The sequence below is a fragment of the Eutrema salsugineum genome, unplaced genomic scaffold (genome assembly GCF_000478725.1).
Source record: "Eutrema salsugineum unplaced genomic scaffold, Eutsalg1_0 scaffold_9, whole genome shotgun sequence".
NCBI classification, from domain to species: Eukaryota; Viridiplantae; Streptophyta; class Magnoliopsida; order Brassicales; family Brassicaceae; genus Eutrema; species Eutrema salsugineum.
In genome coordinates this window covers 2751399-2766549 of record NW_006256342.1, presented here as the reverse complement: position 1 = coordinate 2766549, position 15151 = coordinate 2751399, and the positions used below count along the sequence as shown (strand labels likewise).

General features: G+C 39.2%; 5 protein-coding genes across 5 annotated transcripts; 4 read left to right on the top strand and 1 right to left on the bottom strand.

The window, feature by feature from the left end:
* The first annotated feature begins 1787 nt into the window (after window positions 1-1787).
* On the top strand, window positions 1788-4630 carry LOC18008780 (glycerophosphodiester phosphodiesterase GDPD5). Its single transcript, XM_006390386.2, has 8 exons — window positions 1788-1962; window positions 2530-2708; window positions 2912-3095; window positions 3323-3397; window positions 3487-3596; window positions 3740-3958; window positions 4054-4209; window positions 4297-4630. Exons 1-8 carry the CDS (start codon window positions 1950-1952, stop codon window positions 4534-4536), a joined length of 1176 nt encoding a protein of 391 aa, XP_006390448.1. The 5' UTR covers window positions 1788-1949; the 3' UTR covers window positions 4537-4630.
* Window positions 4631-5000: 370 nt separating this feature from the next.
* On the bottom strand, window positions 5001-6076 carry LOC18008859 (ankyrin repeat, bromo and BTB domain-containing protein DDB_G0293800). The gene is made up of 2 exons (XM_006390385.2): window positions 5340-6076; window positions 5001-5229 (listed from the first exon to the last, which is right to left on the bottom strand). Exons 1-2 carry the CDS (start codon window positions 6074-6076, stop codon window positions 5001-5003), a joined length of 966 nt encoding a protein of 321 aa, XP_006390447.1.
* A 596-nt stretch (window positions 6077-6672) lies between these two features.
* LOC112084514 (glycine-rich RNA-binding protein 5, mitochondrial) lies at window positions 6673-9129 on the top strand. The gene is given in 6 exon segments (XM_024153665.1): window positions 6673-6745; window positions 7338-7473; window positions 7569-7637; window positions 7769-7872; window positions 8306-8497; window positions 8500-9129. Coding segments are annotated over 5 exon segments (906 nt in total). The 5' UTR covers window positions 6673-6745; window positions 7338-7355; the 3' UTR covers window positions 8923-9129.
* A 714-nt stretch (window positions 9130-9843) lies between these two features.
* Window positions 9844-12607, top strand: LOC18008526 (mitochondrial substrate carrier family protein E). Its single transcript, XM_006390384.2, has 9 exons — window positions 9844-10059; window positions 10319-10434; window positions 10584-10641; window positions 10745-10894; window positions 11413-11623; window positions 11730-11775; window positions 11866-11977; window positions 12062-12134; window positions 12225-12607. The coding sequence occupies exons 1-9, from the start codon at window positions 9975-9977 to the stop codon at window positions 12463-12465; spliced, it is 1092 nt and encodes a 363-aa protein (XP_006390446.1). The 5' UTR covers window positions 9844-9974; the 3' UTR covers window positions 12466-12607.
* A 119-nt stretch (window positions 12608-12726) lies between these two features.
* LOC18009040 (DNAJ protein JJJ1 homolog) lies at window positions 12727-15131 on the top strand. The gene is made up of 3 exons (XM_006390383.2): window positions 12727-14615; window positions 14700-14761; window positions 14862-15131. Exons 1-3 carry the CDS (start codon window positions 12783-12785, stop codon window positions 14917-14919), a joined length of 1953 nt encoding a protein of 650 aa, XP_006390445.1. The 5' UTR covers window positions 12727-12782; the 3' UTR covers window positions 14920-15131.
* The last annotated feature ends 20 nt before the right edge of the window (window positions 15132-15151 follow it).

Genomic DNA, 15151 nt, shown 5'->3' with positions numbered 1-15151 from the left:
ACGAACCCGTCCTAATTATGCTATCAACATACCAGTTTATAGCATGAATGTAAATATCAAGAATTGAAATATAATCATACCTTAGCCAGACGCCCAGACCAAGTCCCAACTCTCTGAACAACAAAATAATTTGCATGCATTACTGATGCCTGATTGCCTGTGTATATAACTATATATAGGCAAAAACTACACATTCCCATTCAAATATCCATTATTTTAATTATGATGTTCTTAACGTTAAACAAAAAAATCCATTATTTGAAGGTAACCACTTGTGTGATGTAAACCTCTTACAGAACTGACATGTGCTGCGGAAGAATCTGAATGAAAATGAGCAGATTAAAAAAAAAAAGGAGAGAGGAGAAGACAAATAGCATACCACATTAAGTATGGCGGGAAACCTGAGCTCAGGTTTCAAGGTAATAAGCTTTGGCTACTTCACCTTAGCTGAATAAGTAAATAGCAAAATAATACAATCACATTGGAATTAGCACATCAAAGGATCAAACCAATGTAAATAATTTAGGACGGCAAATCTTTCATCTTATGGATGATAGCAATATAGCATTAACAACACGAAGCCAAGCTTTGCTCCAAGGAAAATTAAAAAAGAGAAGCGAGTATTCCCAGCATTTATGGCCACAAGCTACAGAAAAACCCACGGCTTCATCATCTACTACTCTTTTTTTATTTGTCATCTGAAGTTCTATTGATCAAAGAGATACAAAGCTTGGCGATTAAACAATCCCAGAGTTTTTGAAAGGTCGTTATTTACAAATTCTGTCGGTGATTATCCATATAAAGCGTGAAACATATATCATCTGAGATAGCGTGTGGCGCTGTTAAGCATCTTTTGGGTAATAATTCGCAAGAAGGTCCGTCAATTTTTTGTTATATCAATACTGTATTAGTTAAAGTAATGAGAAACAGTTTGCCAAAAGAAAATCCCAAGCATGCAATGAATAAAGTTGTAACCTTTGAATTCTGCTTGAATAACCATTATGCTTGAGCCTCAAGCCTTGAGCAACTCTACTATTATCAAACGAAGATAAATAAAATGCAAAGTCATCTAGTAGATTATAAATCTCACCTGAATTTCATTGTTTTAGCGAGGTAAGCTCATTGAATTCCTGTTAATTAATCTATTCAAATCATATGCTAAACGCGTGATCCTTGCATACGTTTTTTTTTTTTGGCGTCACCCACCACCACCGGCTTTTCTGAATCAATTCAATTAATGTGATTAACTTTGACAAAAGATCTAACCGAGTTGCTAATACGTTAGCGTTTCACGCACCATTGTGTCTCCGGCAAACAAAAGAACCCTAAATCCTCATGGTTCAGGTTTGAACATTGGATCAGCATCACAGTGTAGCCAGTGGACAGATCCTGCACAATGATTCACATAATTTTTGTATCGGAGATGGAATCAGCGATTTCGATCGGAAATGAGAACAACGATTTAGGGCAAAGAATTTTTCCGGAGAGCGCCGTCGAGAGAATAAAATGTTAATACATACATATATTGTGGATCAAAATGATAATGCGAGACTAGTGGTTTTTGTTTGCAATTTCCCGCACGTAGAGGAGGAGTATCTGGTAAATAGTATATTCTTGGTAATTTCGCAAAAATTACCGATTCGAATCAACAACTCACACACTAATTTAATTTATTTTAATTACTGTGGAAAAAAATAAAGCAACCTCAAAACTTGTCTAATAACCAAAACTGGACTGTCATCTTAAAAAAAAAAAAAACCAAAACTGGAATATTCGTGAGTATGGATTTCGCCAGAGAAGGTCAATGGACTGACACTGAGATAAAAATAGATCCCAAAACATTTCTTCGTCTATTAAAAGCAAACGGACAGGAACCAATTGGGTCTCAGAAGAGACAGAGAGAAGAGAGTTAGACAAAACAAGCAATCCGATTGATCTAGGAGATCGTCATGATTCTTACAAGTAAGTAAGCTTCTCAAATTTCAACCTTTTTTTTTTGTTTTCTGGGTTTGAAAGCTTAAACTTTTCTTCGTTTCTCATTGTTCTGTCTTTCTCCATCTGAGTATGGAGGTAAACTTGTTTTAAGCTTGAGAATGGAGTTTGCAAAACTTTATCATTGCCGTTTGACTTTTTTCTGTTCATCCATTAAAATGAATAGCAAATTGAAAAAAAATTATGTGTGAATACGCTGGAAAGAAAGAATCTGGATTTGTTCCTTTTTTCCAGTTTACGCGATGGTAAACAAATTGAATCTTGTTGAGAGACTCAGCTCATTTCTCATTTAATTGAATCTGGATTTGCTTCTTTTTTTCAGTACAAGTTTCAGAAAAAAGTTTGGGACTTTAGAGGCTAGGCTTTATTTCTTATTCTATTGAATCTGGATTTGTTTCTTTTTTCACTACAAGCTAAAAAGAAAAGTTTGGGAATTTTCTTGCCTAGTTTCTGCTAACACCACAAAAAAAAAAAAAAAAAAAAAAAACATGAAGAAAACTGAAGTTTGATCAAAAGTGGATATTGTTCATCTTACAGAATGCTTGCCATTAATATGGCTGTCTCTGCTTACTCTGTGTGCTGGAAGGACATTGTACCCACTCCCTGGTAAAGGAGCCAAAGGCGCTAAGCTTCAAATCCAGACTTCACGTCCTTATAACATCGCACACAGAGGCTCAAACGGAGAGATCCCTGAAGAAACTGCAGCTTCATACTTGGTATACCATTGATCTTTCCTTGATCAACCTCTTTCTGTTTTATTTGATTATTTTGGCGTATCACTTTTTTGTAGTTTTCATGTCTGAAAAGGGGAATTATAGAGAGCTTGACTCACGGAAATCGTTAAGCACTTTCTTTGTTGAAGTGGATCCTCTTCCTTGGAACAATTTGTTTAAGCAACTTTTTTTTTGTCTTTTGACAGAGAGCAATTGAAGAAGGTACAGACTTCATAGAAACAGATATCTTATCATCCAAAGATGGTAAGCTTATCTGTTTCCATGATGTAATCCTGGACCAAACAACCAATGTTGCGAGTCACAAGGAGTTTGCTGATCGTAAAAGGACGTATGAGGTCCAAGGATTCAACATCACTGGCTTTTTCACTTGTATGTTACCTCCATTCTCCTTGTGTTCTTGATGCATGAGAGTCGATGCATATCTCAGCATATTACTGGAATCTCTTTCAGCATTTAGACTATTTTCATTTGCTCAAAAGAGCTCGTGCACGTGATTTCATCTATTAAACTACTTAGAGAAGCATCTGATAAAACCTTGATATTTGAATTTGAGCTATATATTCTCTAACAACTGATTCCTCTTTGATTGCTTGCAGTTGATTTTACTCTCAATGAACTAAAAACACTACGTACAAAACAGAGATATTCTTTTCGGGACCAGCAATATAACGGTTAGCTAGCCTTTTCTTTCCAGGATTTAGCTATCGGAAGAAATAAAAAGGAAATATTTAACCATGCTCATCCATTGTTTGAATTGCAGGAATGTACCCTATCATTACATTTGAAGAATTCATTACCATTGCTCGGGATGCTCCAAGAGTTGTCGGGATATATCCTGAGATTAAAAATCCAATTTTGATGAACCAGCATGTAAGTTACAATCTGACAGGCTTATTGGAATCCTAAAGACTGACTTGAAAAGTCTCTTGCACCACCATTAGGTTCAGTTTGCAGAAAATGATGAACTTGCTGGCTTTAATCTTTGTTACTAAATCACTGTTGATTATCGGCAGGTTAAATGGCCTGGTGGTAAGAGATTTGAGGATAAAATTGTGGAGACTCTTAAGAAGTATGGGTACGGAGGCGAATATTTGTCCAAGAAGTGGTTGAAGAAACCGTTGTTTATTCAGTCATTTGCCCCAACTTCACTCGTGTACATATCAAACTTGACAGACTCACCGAAAGTCTTCCTAATAGATGATGTAACCATGCCAACACAAGATACTAACCAGGTCAATTCTCTGATCCTCTTCTTGTTTGTGTATTCCTGGAAGTTCTTATCCTTCTGCTAAAGTGACTGATCGATCTTTCCCTCAAATCTAAGCAGACATACGCAGAGATCACATCAGATGCATATTTCAGCTACATTAAGCAGTACGTAGTGGGGATTGGACCATGGAAAGATACAATTGTTCCAGTACAGAACAACTATATGCAAGCCCCTACGGATTTGGTCAAAAGAGCTCACGCGCATAATCTACAGGTAGGATTTAAGATTCTTCCGGAGACTGGGAGTCAAGTAAAACATTCTAATAACTTCTTGAACATGTTCTTTGTGATACAAATTCAGGTGCATCCATACACGTACAGGAATGAACACGAGTACTTACACTTTAACTTTAGCCAAGACCCATATAAGGAATACGAGTACTGGATCAATGAGATTGGAGTTGATGGACTCTTTACGGATTTCACAGGCAGCCTCCATAACTTTCAAGAATGGACATCTCCATTACCTGAAACGTCCAAGTCTCCGCGACAGCTCTTGGGTCAAATTGCTTCATTGGTCCTCCCTTATGCAAAGGCTTAAAGTACCACACTAATTTCTTTTCAGTGTATCTATTGCTTGTCATTAATTGGGTACACTTTAAGTCGTATCCATCATTCTTAGCAAAAAAATAAAAACAGTTGTCCACAATTACTGTATCTTGCGTGCTTCTACAATCTTCAGTAAGTGTCTAACAGAGAGGAGTCTTGAAGAAGAAAGACGCAAAATTATCAAATCGTATTTGTTTACTTCGCAAGATTAGACATAAAAGTCAAACTTGGTAAATCTATAAAACCAAGGAGGAGGAAAGTGACCTGACGTTGATCACAAAGATAGTATACAAATTACAAAGCAAACTCAATCCCAAAATTAATATGAAACGGAAGCAATATGTGAACCTTTTCTGTAAGAAGAAGGAAACAATTTCTCTAAAAACAAAAATTATATTCAAATGTAGAGAGATAGTACATACAAAGCAAACTCAATCCCAACAAAAAATCTTTCAATTAGACACAGAAAGTTGTGCAGCAAGGGAAGCAAGATAACCATCTAGGGTTGCAATTAGAGGCATGATCAGCTTCTTTAGGAGTAACTGATTTAGGAGCTTCCTCTTTCTTCAGTCTTTCATCTCCTTCAGCCTCAGTCGAAATCTTTGGTGTCTCTGGCTGTGACGGCCTCCTCTGTTTCTTTTGTGGAGCTGAACCTTGTAATCCTCCCTTATCTGCATTCCCCAATCTACACAAACAACAACAACAACAAATGTGAGCAAAGAAAACACATTTCTATTTTAACCTATAAAGAAGAGATAATAAGGATAGTAAACAATTTCCTTTCTTTTTTCTTACATTGGAAAAGCGAAAGACTTGACGCTTACATCTTCTGAGCGACGAGAAACCGAACGATCTAATTTATTGGTTTTGTTGTTGTTGTTGTTGTTTTCTTTTTTAGCAGCTTCATTAGCCATGATAACCTCTCTTATACTTGCTGCAGCCTTTTGTTCTTCTTCTTTACTTGCGCGGTACGCTTTATCTGTTTCAGCTGCTTTCTTACCTATATCCACCGGTGTTTTGGCCTCCTCCACCACTCGGCTTCCTCCTTGGTTTGTTTCTTGGTGTGGAGATGGTAAAGGAGAAGGCAAAGGAGGAGTTATTGGTGAAGGAGGCTGAGGAAATGTTAGCTCGCCGGATTTGAAGTAATCTCCTCCGGTGAAGCTATTGTTTCCCATGTGGATGCTGAATAGAGATTCGTTAGAGAGAGTGCTCCATTCAACTGGAGCCGTAGAGGTTGTTCTTGCGAAAACGCGTGATGGAATTCTGTAAGAAGTTGTATTAGGGCTCGAGGTCGTTGTTGTGGTTGTGTTGTTTGTGGATCTCTCCATGACTTGTGTTGGAGGAGATTGCTCTACGTAGTTGTTGCTGTTTAGAGTTTCATCAGGTTTTGGTTCGGCTTCTATGGAAGAACATGAGGAAGAGGAAGAAGAAGATATTCGTACGATTGGATCTTCCATTTCTTGTTTAGAGGCTAAGTTTGTAGAGTTTTGGTTCGTGGGGTTGAAAAAGTTGTGCTCTTGTGACGTTTCCATGATTCAAAATGAATCTGTTCTTGCGTTTTGAGGTTTTTTTGCCAAATTCTCAATCTGCAATGTAACAATGAAGACAAAAAAAGGATTATTGATTCAGAATAGAGAAGATCACATTAATGACATCTTCGAGAGATTTAGTTAACCTGATGTTTCAAAAGGACAATGATGAAGACGAAGAACACTAGCAAGAAGATATTATTTTTAGAAAATTTCAAAGACAAAATATGGGAGAGACAGATATTGTTGTTTGTTTTTGGAATTTCAAAGACAAAATATTGAAAATTTAGACTTCAAAGGACACGCACGCGTGTAGGGGTTTTATTTTTTGACTTCTGATAATAATAATAATCGTTATCCAATTTTAATCAACTATTTTTCGCCATTGCTAAGTAAAGATTAAAAAGTGATCATTCTAATCCAGTCTAGGTTTATATTCGGTTCGACCATTGGTTTAGTCTTACTGGGTCTCTAAATATAATTCTGTGGCAGATCAGCGAGCGTATCCAAATTTAACGGTCAAGATTATCTCATATTAATGAACGGACAGGATGAACAAACTATTTGACATAAGCCCTTCTCTAACATGGATTCAGGGTTTTCACATTTTACTACTGGCGAGAGTTGAAAGACGCTTCCAGAGAGATCGTCTCCGATATCCCTAGAGAGTGGGTACAGTCTCATCGATTGTTCTGCTTCTTTCTGTTTAGTCCGTCCAGTTCTTTTGATTGTATGGATTCGATTTGATATTCTGATATTTCATTCGCTGATCCGGAACTAGATTTTGTTGATGTTTCTGCTTATTCTTTGTTTACTTTTCTGCTCTGCAACCTAGGAATTTGATTTGGAGTGTGTATCTGTTTATTAATGTGTCCTTTCACGGTTCTGAGTGATGCAATCTGTGGGTTTAGTGAGTTGACCTTCTAAGCTTTGGTTCAATCTCTGTGGATTCTTCTTTCAGACTGATGGTTATTGCTGGAACAAGAATTAATCACGGCGTATATTATTCGTTTCTGATTATCTTTTGGTCACCATACGTGTAACAAACACGAGAACAGATCATGAAGTTTTTAAGCTTCTTGTGTTCTTGCATTCTTTGTTTTATGAAAGAATGCCTTTTTTCTTACTTGTATTGACGATTGAATTCATGGGTCGTTCATGAGTTTCATCTTTTGTTTCTGCCTTTCTGAAATCACTCTTTATATTTTGGGTTGCTCTGTTATTTGCCTAACCACTTAGTGAATGCTCTTTCAATTGTTTCCAGAATACAGATACGTACCACATGGCTTTCTTAAGTAAAGTTGGAAGGATATTCAGGCAGACCAGCACCCATGTCACTGCCTCTAACTCAATGCTACAGAGCATCCGTTGCATGTCATCGTCAAAAATCTTTGTTGGAGGTGACTATAACTCTATTTTGGCTGTGTGAGAGTGTACTCTCTTTTCGATTCTGTTTCTCTCTACTTGTCCCTCAAAATTGTCGATTTTGCTTCAGGTATCTCCTACAGCACTGATGAGTTTGGCTTAAGAGAAGCTTTTAGCAAATATGGAGAAGTTGTTGATGGTAGCTATCTATTTCCCTCTAAGTTATTGCAAATGTCTATCCGTTGAAGTCTTATCTTCCTTCTCCTTATGTATAGTTTTCGTGGTTTTACTCTCAGAGCTGACTTAATTTTTTTTTTTTATCAAATCCAGCGAAAATTATTGTGGACCGTGAAACTGGCAGATCGAGGGGATTTGCTTTCGTAACGTTCACTTCAACCGAGGAGGCTAGTAATGCCATGCAATTGGATGGACAGGTAGCACACAAATGTTCCAGCTTCTTTTGATACTAAGATGTCATGGGGCTTATTCCTTTGTCACTTCTTTTTCTTTTCTGACCGTTTATGTCGTGTTCTGGATGTTCAACCTTTTTCAAAATGACTTGTGTCTTGACGATGCATGTTTGTAAAACACTTAAGGTTTTTGGCCTTTCAAACGTTGGCAACATAGGTAGGGTAGGTACTGTCATCTAGCTTGAAATACTATTCATCGGTTAGGCAGCGACTTGCTCTTTCTAAATGAATTGGCTGAATGTGGAGCAATTCTGTTTGTTGATTCTATCTCTCGTTTCAAAATAAATCTTTGTTTTTCAGACTGCGTCTAGAAGATTAAAAAAACGCTAATTCTTCTTTGCTTGGCACGTTGGCATTGTCGATTTTTCTTTTATTGGGGTTAATTTTTTGGATATAGGACCTTCATGGTCGAAGAATTAGGGTGAACTACGCAACTGAAAGAGGAGGTGGATTTGGGGGAAGGGATTCGGTGGTCCTGGTGGTGGGCAATGCGGGTGGTTACGGTGCTCCAGCTGGTGGTTATGGAGGGGGTGGTTACGGAGGTGGTGGTTACGGAGGTGGTGCTGGTGGTTACGCTGCTCCAGCTGGTGTTACGGAGGTGGTGCAGGTGGTTACGGTGATTCAGCCGGTGGTTATGGAGGTGGCTCTTCTTATGGTGGAAATGCTGCTGGTGGTGGTGGTTATGGAGGTAACTCTCCTTATGGTGGCAATGCCGTTGGTGGTGGTGGTGATTCTGGAAGCAACTTTGGCGGCGGATATGGTGTTGCTGGTGGTGTTGGTGGAAGTGACAACTTTGCCCAAGGCAGTTCTTCTAATGCTGGCTTTGATGACAAGTTTAGCAGCAACGAACCTTTAGGCAATGATACGGATCATCAGCTTGAAAGCGGGTTTGGTGGCGATGAGCAGTTTGGTGGCGGTGACAATCAATTCGGTGACTCAGAGAATGGTAAAACAGAGGCTGGCCCTGACGGGTTTGATCAGACTGACGATGGCGATGTTGCAAAGCGAGCTTAATCTCTACAATGTTGCGCCGCCTACGTTACTCATTTGCGTCCTCGCACTTTTCTTTGCAGTTTCAGACTAAGCTTAATAGAAGTTTCTTAATTTATGTTTTTTAAGTTGGGGTTGTTTATCATGTAGAGACCTCTACTGTTGGTCGTTTTTTAATGTTTTCTGACATTTGAGGCTCATGAATAATAATAATTGTAATAATTTCTAACAGACTCGGGGTTATTATCTTGAAGATTTTCAACTAGAGACCACTTAAGTCAAGAACAAAGCTCTTCCTAATTGAAGACGACCCAACCTGCTTTGGCTGCAACTGCTTCACGAAGCTGAATTCTGGCGTAGCATATGACCAAGTCTGCGCCACCTTGGTTTACGTGCCTACATTGGACACAAAGTCGAATGAGAATCAATTGCTTTTATGCAAATGCTCAGTTTCAAGTAGCAGAGTTATAAGCTTTGCTTACCTCAAGATTGGTGGCTCCATCGCTAATTATGACGAAACTCTTGTATTGACAATCCTGAGAAAGATAGTTTTGATTGGTAAGTTCTGACTAAAAAGTGGTCATGTTTTGCGACGAACCTACCTTATTTGTTGCACTGCAATGGCTTTGCCATCACTCCTAGACGTAGGTTCCTTCTCACCAATTTCCAAATCCAAAATTGTTTGCAAAGACGTTCTCTTGAGGCTTCCTCAAATGGAACATATCAACCCATCGCTGAAAATAGCTTTAGAAAGTCATGAATAAGTTTTCAAAAAATCATAGGTATATATTTGTACATTTTCAAAATTCATGAGGAATAAATCAATTCTGGAAACAACTATGGGGTTTTATTTGAACAATTTTTATAAATATATAGGGTTTCCCAAAAGAAACTATAATATCATTAATTTGAATTAAAATGTTTCAGTAAATCGTTGCGGTTCACAAATTGGTATTCGTGGCCGGTCCGTCCATCTGGACGTCGATTTGGCGAGAAGCGCGCCAGTCTCGGAAGGCCCTATAAACCCTAACTCTTGGAAGGTTCTACGCATTCACTCTCTTTTCTCTGCAACGGAAATGGCTAGCAAGGGCGAGAATTCGAGCCATGAGCAACCTCCTCTGAGTTACCGTACGAGTATCGCCACGCACGATCAGTTTATCGGTAAGCGCCGAGGTTTCTCTTCCACTCATCGTTCTCTTTGGTTATGCGGCGGGAAACGAATCTTCAGAAATCGTTGTAGATTTGTTTTTGCATATGATTACGCTTAGACGATGAGTTTGTCAGCGAATAGGTCGATATTCCATCCGGTGTTTGCGAATTGTGATGAGAACATTCGGATCATTCTCAGTGGCATTTTTATCGGAGCCTTATATTTATAAATCTGTTCGAATAGTCATAAATTCTCAAAGCATTGATGTAGTTTGGAGAGAGTTCCTATGGGGAGGTCTTGCTGGAGCTTTTGGAGAAGGAATGATGCATCCTGTAGATACCCTCAAAACCAGACTTCAGAGTCAAATTATCATGAATGCAGCTCAGGTATCATTTAACCAGACATCACTTGCAGTGATTTTGGTTTCAGAAACTCTGTTTTCTTCTTAGGAAAGACAAATTAGACCTGATTATATGATTACTTTCATTTCTCCGAGTATATATCATCTCTAACCTTGTTCAGTTGTTGATTTCAGAGACAAAAGAGCATTCCTCAAATGCTCCGGACTGTCTGGGTTGGCGATGGATTAAAAGGTACACCATCATACTCTATGCTCTGAGCAGAAAATATTTTGCTTCTATGCTCTGAGATTTTGGTTTCTTGTTCTTTTATATCTCTGCTGACTTTTAATTTTAGGCTTTTATAGGGGAATTGCTCCTGGAGTCACTGGATCTCTTGCCACTGGAGCAACCTACTTTGGTGTTATTGAGTCCACAAAGAAATGGATTGAAGAGTCTCATCCCAACTTAGGAGGGCACTGGGTACACTTTATAGCAGGAGCTATTGGTATGTTATCTAATCTCTCCTCACCTCTCTTGGTCATCTGATGAATTAGGTGGTGGTAAAGATAAACGTATGTTCATTCAAGTGGAAACTGATTTTGAATGCCAAGCATGCATCATAAATGAAACTAAATATAACCTGACTAAAAAATCAGATACTATGAGACATTTCAATGTTATTGTTACGTGATTATTCTAAATATGGATATCGTGGGTCTTTAAAAGATAAGATTAAGATTTTTGGAAAACCTACACAAGAGCAAGGTTGCTAGACTTGCTGATTGCCTAATTGAGAACATGTGGAATTGCAATATTTCTTTACTCTCTCATGATACGCTTTTACTGGCCTTTTTGTGGATTTCATCATGAAAAATTGTGGCTGTATGTTTTACATACACCTCATGAGTGTTCCAAAGAAAAAAGAATGAAAATGAATGGAAACCAATAGTTATCTGAAGTTATAAAGCATCTGATTCCTTTGTGTTCTGTTGCTGCTTTTTTTTTTTTGTTTTTTGTTTTCAGGGGATACACTTGGTTCTTTCGTATATGTTCCTTGTGAAGTAATAAAGCAGCGGATGCAAATTCAAGGCACTAGTAGCTCCTGGAGCTCTTTTATTTCTAGGAACAGCATTCCGGTGAAACCAAGAGGTGACATGTATGGTTATTATACTGGAATGTTCCAAGCTGGATGCTCAATATGGAAAGAGCAAGGGCCCAAAGGACTGTATGCCGGGTATGTAATTTTCATCCAGGCTGTAATGATGCCAATTGGATACATCATTATAATTGTTGCATCCTTTTTCTAGGGACCCATGTTATTTTCATTTTTCCTTTGGCAGATATTGGTCTACACTTGCAAGGGATGTACCTTTTGCTGGCCTTATGGTATGTAATGTGACGCTTCAGTGAAACTTTTACTTATGTCAAAACGATGTGTCTTTCTCTACCCATGTTGGTTCTGTTTTTCCCTCTTAGGTAATGTTTTATGAGGCTTTGAAGGATCTAACAGAGCAAGGGAAGAAAAAGTTTCCACAATATGGAGTCAACAGTTCTATCGAGGGGCTCGTATTGGGAGGATTAGCTGGTGGTAAGTTAAGATGAGATGAGTTTAAAGAAAGCATTCCAAAATAGCTCATCCGTAGTGACCCATGTTTAATTAATATCTCTCCAGGACTAAGCGCTTATCTCACAACTCCACTGGATGTTGTAAAAACAAGATTGCAAGTGCAAGGAACAACGATCAAGTATGTCTCATGTTCTTATAGATTCATATGATCATATCAAAACTAGCATCCCCAAGTAGAATCAAGAACTTGTTTTGGTAATCACGATAGGTACAAGGGGTGGTTGGATGCAGTTGGGCAGATATGGAGGAAGGAAGGTCCAGAGGGTTTTTTCAGGGGAAGCGTCCCGAGGGTCATGTGGTACATTCCGGCGTCTGCACTCACATTCATGGCCGTTGAGTTCCTTAGAGAGAATTTCAGAGAGAAAAGTAAGAATGATAATGCCGTGTCAAACTTGAGCATAGAGAGGAAAAGATCATCTTCTTCAGTACATGAGGTTAGGGAGAACTAGTGAGATAGATTCTCTTCTTCTTGGATCCGAGCATAAAAAGTGAGTAACATTCACAAACTTGTCTGTGTATATGGCTCAATATTTGGTTTATTCTTGCAAGATACTGTTAACAACAATCTGATCCCTCTTTAATAAGATTCTTTATTTCTACTTTCCCTTGGCGTGAAGAGAAAAAGAAAGTGACAAAACAAAAATTAATTAAATAATTTATTGGATTTTAAAATACATCTCCGAGGTCAATTGTCGGAGAGCTTGAACTTGGCTATGCGTTTAAAAACGATAACAAAAGAGGAATTAGCCTAAACCCTAAGAAGGAGATGGCGTCTTCTTCTCGCTCGGAGAAACGATGCCTTTACGAGGTTCTCGGTATCAGCAAGGAATCATCGCCGGACGAGATTCGATCCTCTTATCGGCGTTTGGCTTTGCAGCGTCATCCCGACAAGCTTATCAAGGCCGGTGGAATATCGGAGGCTGAAGCCACCGCACAGTTCCAAGAGCTCGTTCATGCCTACGAGGTTTTATCCGATCCCAAGGAGCGAGCTTGGTATGATTCCCACCGATCTCAGATTCTATTCGCCGACCATGGCTCCGACGGTGGCTCGAAATCTCGTGGAATGCCCGGCGGCTCCGTCCCGGATCTATTCGCTTTCTTCTCCACCACTGTATATTCCGGGTATTCAGACACCGGAAAGGGATTCTACAAGGTGTATTTCGATGTGTTTAACAGTGTTTACCTCAACGAGATTAAGTTCGCGAGAACGTTAGGTTTGAGGATGGACTCTGTGAGGGAAGCTCCGATAATGGGGAATCTAGAGAGTCCGTACGCTCAGGTGACGGCGTTTTACAATTACTGGTTAGGTTTTAGCACTGTTATGGATTTTTGCTGGGTGGATGAGTATGATGCGATGGCTGGACCTAACAGAAAGTCGAGAAGGTTGATGGAGGAAGAGAATAAGAAGGTGAGAAAGAAAGCGAAGAGAGAGTATAATGAGACTGTGAGAGGTTTGGCAGAGTTTGTAAAGAAGAGGGACAAGAGAGTGATTGACATGATGGTGAAGAAGAATGCTGAGATGGAGCTGAAGAAGGCGGAGGAGAGGGAGAGGAAGAAGAAAATGGAGAAGGAGAGATTGGAGAGAGCTATGAAGTATGAGGAGCCTGATTGGGCAAAAGCGCAGGATGTAGAGGAGGAGTTAGATGTAGTGGAAGAGGATGATGATGATGATGATGCTGCTAAGAGGAAGAATGAGCAGCTCTATTGCATTGTTTGTAGCAAGAAGTTCAAAAGTGAGAAGCAGTGGAAAAACCACGAACAGTCGAAGAAGCACAAAGAGAAAGTGGCGGAGTTGAGAGAGTCATTTCATGCAGAAGACGAAAAGGAGAGAGAAGATGAGGAAGAGAATGATGGAACGCTGGAGCCACCTGAAACTGTAGAGGAGGAGCTCCATGAGAAGTTTCAGGATGGATTAAATATTGACGATGAAGAAGATGTGGAAGAAAAGGAGGAAGTTGCAGGCGAAGCTGATGAAACTGATGAGGAGTATTTTGTGGCAGAGGAATATGTGAAAGAATCTAGTGAAAGTGAGGATGAGGATGTCGATGATGAGATGGCTCTACTCAAGAAAATGGTATCTGGACAAAAGAATAAGCGAAAGAATGTTGTGTCAAGGAAAGAAGATGGAGCTCAAGTCAAGATTGAGAGCGACACAGCAGAGTTTAGCGAATTTGATAACCAGAAAAGCACAGGTAGGAATAGAAAAGGTAAGAAGGAGAGAAATAAACGGAATGCTGGAAAAGACACGACAGATGATGCCAGCGAGGTACAGATACCTGGAGACGACGGTAATGCAGATGACAATGTGGATGCAACGGAAACAGCTTCTGGAGCATTTGAGGATTCTCAGAAGGATGAGCCAGATTTAATGGAGTATGATAACAGGAAGAGCACAGGGAGGAGGCGCAGAAGTAAGAAGCCTAAGGATAAGAATAATCTTGGTGGGTTAATGGAGAAGAGCAGTGAAGCGGATGATACAAAAGATCGAAACGGAGACATGGAAGAATCTCATTCAGAGACGTTTGAGGATCGAAGTGAATATATAGAACACAAGAAGGCTCCCAGATCAAAGAAATCAACCAGAGGAATGAAAACCAAGGTACAGTCATTCCTCCCTTGTAGCATCACTAAATCATAGATTTTGGCTTGATAATTTTTGAAATTATTATATACATCAATGCAGGGTACGTCGAAGAAAACCAGTAATAACGAATGCGATAGATGCGGAGAGGAGTTCGAGTCGAGGTTGGTCCATTAGATATATGTTCTTTTGTCATCTCCATTTCTCCAGCAGTGTACTTCGCATCATTCAAATGTTGACCCATCATTTATCTACCATGACCAGGACAAAACTATTTAAGCATATAGCTGATACCGGTCATGCGACAGTGAAATCTCGATGATCCATATGCTCATTTTAAAGCGCATTTAAGGATTATGCAGAGAAGAACCAAAGGCTGGCTGGAGAATTGCATTCTTTGATTTTATTTATACATTGGACACAATGAAGAAAAAGGAAGGTGGAAAGAGAGCAAATAAGCTATTGTTCTGACATCGTTGTAGTGGAAACGAATTGGTGATAATGTACCGTATTTTTTTTGCAGAGAAGAAGTCGATCAAAGGTTTGTTCAAGAA